Genomic DNA, 4,636 nt, shown 5'->3' on the forward strand with positions numbered 1-4,636 from the left:
CTCTCTCTCTCTCTCTCTCTCTCTCTCCCTCTCTCTCCCCCCCCCCCGCCCCAAAAAAAATAAACTTTAAAAAAAAAAAGGACTCACGTTGGCAGGTTCTCAGCAATCCTAGCTTCCTCCTAACCTTAGGTCTCCTTGTTTGCCCAATGTCTAGCTTTCTGAAGAAAGTATGAGTGCCCTGGAATCTGAACCCTGAGGGGATCCTCACACCTCCAAGAATAGAGTCTGTGGGCTGCTGGGCATCCAAGTGGCCCGCAGAGACCAGGAGACTCCGTGGCCATGGCCGAGAGGAGTGTGGTTTTCGTCTTCAGCCCAGGGATACTTGTTTCTATGGCTTTGTTTACAAATTGTTCCAAAATGTAATTTTGCCAATGATCTCGAATACTATCTCTAACAAATGCATGTTGTTGTTCAACTTTGCACAGCCTAATACTTGTGTTTTACCAGAATAATTAAAACTATGGTTTTTTTCAATACGTACGCTCAAGGTTCTTGGGAAAATGAAAAATTGTTGGGGCACCTGAGTGGCTCAGTGAGTTAAGCATCCAACTTTGGCTCACGATTTCAGAGCTCGTGGGTTCGAGCCCCACGTCGGGCTCTGTGCTGACGGCTCAGAGCCTGGAGCCTGCTTCGGACTCTGTCTCCCTCTCTCTCTCTCTGCCCCTGCCCCACTCATGCTCTGTCTCTCTGAATCCCAAAAATGAATAAAACTTTTTTAAAAATTTTGTGAAATTGGCCCAAAGCAAAATAAAGAAGTTCTCCACAGCCCCTGACACAACTCTTCCCAGGATACCCGTTCTTGGTGCCCATCGCCAAACCTCACTCGCTGATTCTTTACCCCAGCCTACCACAATCAACCAGGCCCTTCTGTGTGTGCGTCTCTCCCCCACCCCCTCACCCCATCCCCACGCTTACCAAAGGATCTACAATCAAGACCAGTTAACCTGATAAACCAATTAAAGTCAAGGTAACGATGACAACAGCTAATAGTCACCAAGGGTTTACCCTGCGCCCCTGATGCGGTAAGCGCTCGATTTGCGTTACCTCATTTACCTGTGTCGTCCCGTTGAGTGAACCAGCTCAGCGAAGGTTCCTGAGGCACAGTGCTAGTAACTGAGCACACGCCAGACCCCGTATTGAGTATTACATACGCCTCCACGAGCCTCGCAGGAAGGCTAAGGGCTGCCGCGAGCCCCCGCCCCTGCTGCAGGGAGGAGACCGTGGCGTGGAGGAAGCCCCCCGAGACCACACTGGCTGGAAGGCAGGAGGCCGATTTTGAACTCAACTCTGACTCTGTATCCCGCTCTCTATAAGCATATAGTACACTCCACCCAAATATGAGATGAGTTAGTTTGTTTTGCTGAACTGTTATTCTAAAGCTTGGAAGAGGCAATGGTCATGGGACAGAGGCCAGGTACGACTGTCAGTCCTCTGACCGCTGAAGCATGTGGCCCCGGCTTCCACGCACAGCGGGCCCCCGCCCGGGCTCGGTCAAGACCAGAGGCCGTGGAGCTCGACAGACCTGGGTGGTGGGTGGCCCGGAGAGCATTGCTGTCCTTGTTCATGCGGTCCATGACAGATTTCCAGGTGCTGTTGATCTGGTCAAACAGGGCTGATTCACTGGGCAGCTGCTTACGGATGTCCTCTCCCAGGAAGATATTCTGAGGGGCCAAGGACTGCGGTGAGAGGCTGTGTCTCCCACACTCCCTGCTCCCAGACCAGGAGTGACAGTGGGAGGAAGAGAAGGATCCAAAGGGCAAGACGCCCTAAGTTGTGGAAGGCAAGTTGGGGTTGGGAGGCCAGATACTTGGTCCAAGAAGAAAAACGAAAAGAGAGCAAAGGCTTTTCAAGGAGGGAACTGAAGGCAAAAGGCAATCACTGAGAGTCAGATGCTCAGGGCCGAGATGGAAGAATGACTTTACAATAAATAAATAAACTTTTAAAAAAAGATATGGCACCTGGGTGTCTAAGTCGGGTAAGTGTCCAACTCTTTTTTAAAAAAATTTTTTAGGGGCGTCTGGGTGGCTCAGTCGGTTGAGCGGCCGACTTCAGCTCAGGTCACGATCTCGCGGTCCATGAGTTCAAGCCCCGCATCGGGCTCTGTGCTGACAGCTCAGAGCCTGGAGCCTGTTTCGGAGTCTGTGTCTCCCTCTCTCTGACCCTCCCCCATTCATGCTCTGTCTCTCTCTGTCTCAAAAATAAATAAACGTTAAAAAAAAATTTTTTTTTTAATTTTTTTAATAGTTTTGTCTATTTTTGAAACAGAGAGACAGAGCAGAAGCAGGGGAGGGGCAGAGAGAGGGAGAGACACAGAATCGGAAGCAGGCTCCAGGCTCTGAGCCGTCAGCACAGAGCCCGACGCGGGGCTCACACTCACCAACCGCGAGATCACGACCTGAGCTGACATCGGACACTTAACCGACTGAGCCACCCAGGCGCCCTGTGTCCAGCTCTTGATTTCGGCTCAAGTCATGATCTTGTGGGTTTGTGGGATCGAGCTGACAGTACAGAGTCTTCTTGGAATTCTTTCTCTCTCTCTCTCTCTCTCTCTCTCTCTCTCTGTCTCTGCCCCTCTCCTGCTTGTGTGTGCTGTTTCTCTCTCTCTCTCAAAATAAATTTAAAAAAAAAAAAAAAAAGCAATGACTTCAGAGTGAGGAGATGAGGCTGGTAACAGGGCAAATGCGTCAGACCTGCAGAGAGAGAGAGAGGAGGAAAGGGTTTGCGGGGGCCGCTCGGGCAGTGAGTCCTGACCTCCAGGTACATCCACTGCCTCTGCACCATGAGCACCATCTCGACGGCCTCCAAAATGAGGGAGAGGCAGCGCTCCCAGTGGTCCACTTCCCTCTCAAAGGCCTTGACGAAACGGGAAGCCTTCATGCTGGACAGGGCCACCTGGTTGTCCTCCAGTGCCTGGAACACCTCCTCCGTGCCTCTGTGGGTCGGAGGGGGCAGCGGGGAGGCATCCAAATCGTAGTCCGCTCCCACCTGCCAGCCCTCGGGCCCGGGCTGCAGCCCAGGCCACACGGCCCTGCCCTCGCCCGGCGCGCCGAGGCCCTGTCTACCTGAGCCGGTGATGACCCTTGTCCTTGTAGGGAGCTACGTCTAGCTGAATCCCATCCCAGGTCTTGGCGATGTTCTCTAAGGCCTGCGGAAAGAAATTGGGGGACAGAGCGATCTGGTAGTTAGTCCCCAAAGGGAACAGGAACGCGGAGGGGCCATTAGATCGTGGAAAGCTTGGCACGGTGGGGGGTGTCCCGGGAGCAGGGGGGTATGGAAGGGGGCTCTGTCATACCGACTCTATAGCCAGCTCTTTGGTCGCTGAGGCGGAGATCTCCCCAATTTTCTCCACGTGCTGGTCCATCCCGAGCTCCACAATCTGCTCCAGGGTGAAGCTCTCAGATTCCTGATCGAACTCCCTCTGGACCTCTTCCCTGACCTGGTCCCAGTGCCTGCAGCCAGGGACAGGAGGTCAGACCACGAGGCCAGCCGCGAGGGCCTACTGAAAAGCGTCGGCATCAGCCCACAGGCTTCCTTGCTCCCACTGGGACAGTACGATTCTGTACATGAATTGATTCGCGATTCAACAGATATTTATTAAACAGGCCCTAAACGCAATCTTAGGCTCGGTGGGGAAATACAGAGACGGAGCTGGTGACTCTCTGGAGAGACAGTTGAGACTGACAATGGCGGGTTTACCGTCGACAACAGGCAGAGCTAGGCGTTTTGCGTGAAACAGCTCATTTAATGCTCTCGACCCATATACACGCGGACTTTTAGCTCTTCCGTCTGTACGTGAGGAAACTGAGGCCAGGGGGCGTTAAGCAAGTGAAGCGGTCAAGTTGTACTTAACCACAGAATACTGGACAGTGAAGCATGGCCCAGAAACACTACAATGGACACAATGCAAAAGAAGTACGATTACTTCCTTCTAGAGGAATAGATGATTGTTAAAATGCCTCTTATAAAACCATTTATTCCATCCTCAATGGCTGCAAAGCCTTCTTCTATCATGCAATGGGTTCCGGATGCATACAAAGTGTAAAAACTTGCAAAATAAAATTATAAAGTATTAGAAGAAAGTATGGAGAAAATGCATGTGTAACTCTAGGCAGGGGAGGTGTGTTGTTTTTTTTTTTTTAAGTTTATTTATTTATTTTGAGAGAGGCACAGAGAGTGCGAGTTGGAGAGGGGCAGAGAGAGAGGGAGAATCTCAAGCAGGCTTCATGCTGTCAGCACAGAGCCCAATGCGGGGCTCAAACTCACAAACTGTGAGATCATGACCTGAGCCGAAATCAAGAGTCTGACACTTAACCGACTGAGCCCCCCAAGCGCCCCAAAGGGAGGTCTTCTTAAACAAGGTCCAAAACCAAAAACTATGAAGGAAGAAAGTGATACCTTGGACTACATCAGAATAAAACCTTTTGGGGGCGCCTGGGTGGCTCAGTTGGTTAAGCGTCAGACTGTAGATTTCGGCTCAGGTCGTGATCTAGAAGTTTGTGAGTTCCAGCCTCCCTGACAGCGTGGAGCCTGCTGGGGATTCTCTCTCTCTGCCCCTACCCCGCTCGCGTGCGCACTTGCACATGCCCGCCCGCTCTCTCTCTCTCTCAAAATAAATAAATAAACTTAAAAAAAAAAA

The 4,636-nt window shown here is 51.5% G+C and overlaps 1 protein-coding gene across 1 annotated transcript in view; it reads right to left on the minus strand.

The window, feature by feature from the left end:
• Nucleotides 1-4,636, minus strand: part of DNAH2 (dynein axonemal heavy chain 2) — a 101,596-nt gene that overhangs the window by 52,469 nt on the left and 44,491 nt on the right. Inside the window, exons 24-27 of the mRNA XM_040452939.1 lie at nucleotides 3,293-3,449; nucleotides 3,063-3,145; nucleotides 2,752-2,932; nucleotides 1,523-1,661 (exon numbers count right to left, since the gene is read on the minus strand). Coding sequence (XP_040308873.1) covers nucleotides 1,523-1,661; nucleotides 2,752-2,932; nucleotides 3,063-3,145; nucleotides 3,293-3,449 — 560 coding nt within the window. The remainder of the gene's footprint in view (nucleotides 1-1,522; nucleotides 1,662-2,751; nucleotides 2,933-3,062; nucleotides 3,146-3,292; nucleotides 3,450-4,636) is intronic.

Source organism: Herpailurus yagouaroundi, unplaced genomic scaffold (assembly GCF_014898765.1).
Source record: "Herpailurus yagouaroundi ecotype Mexico unplaced genomic scaffold, PumYag 208, whole genome shotgun sequence".
Classification (NCBI taxonomy): Eukaryota; Metazoa; Chordata; class Mammalia; order Carnivora; family Felidae; genus Herpailurus; species Herpailurus yagouaroundi.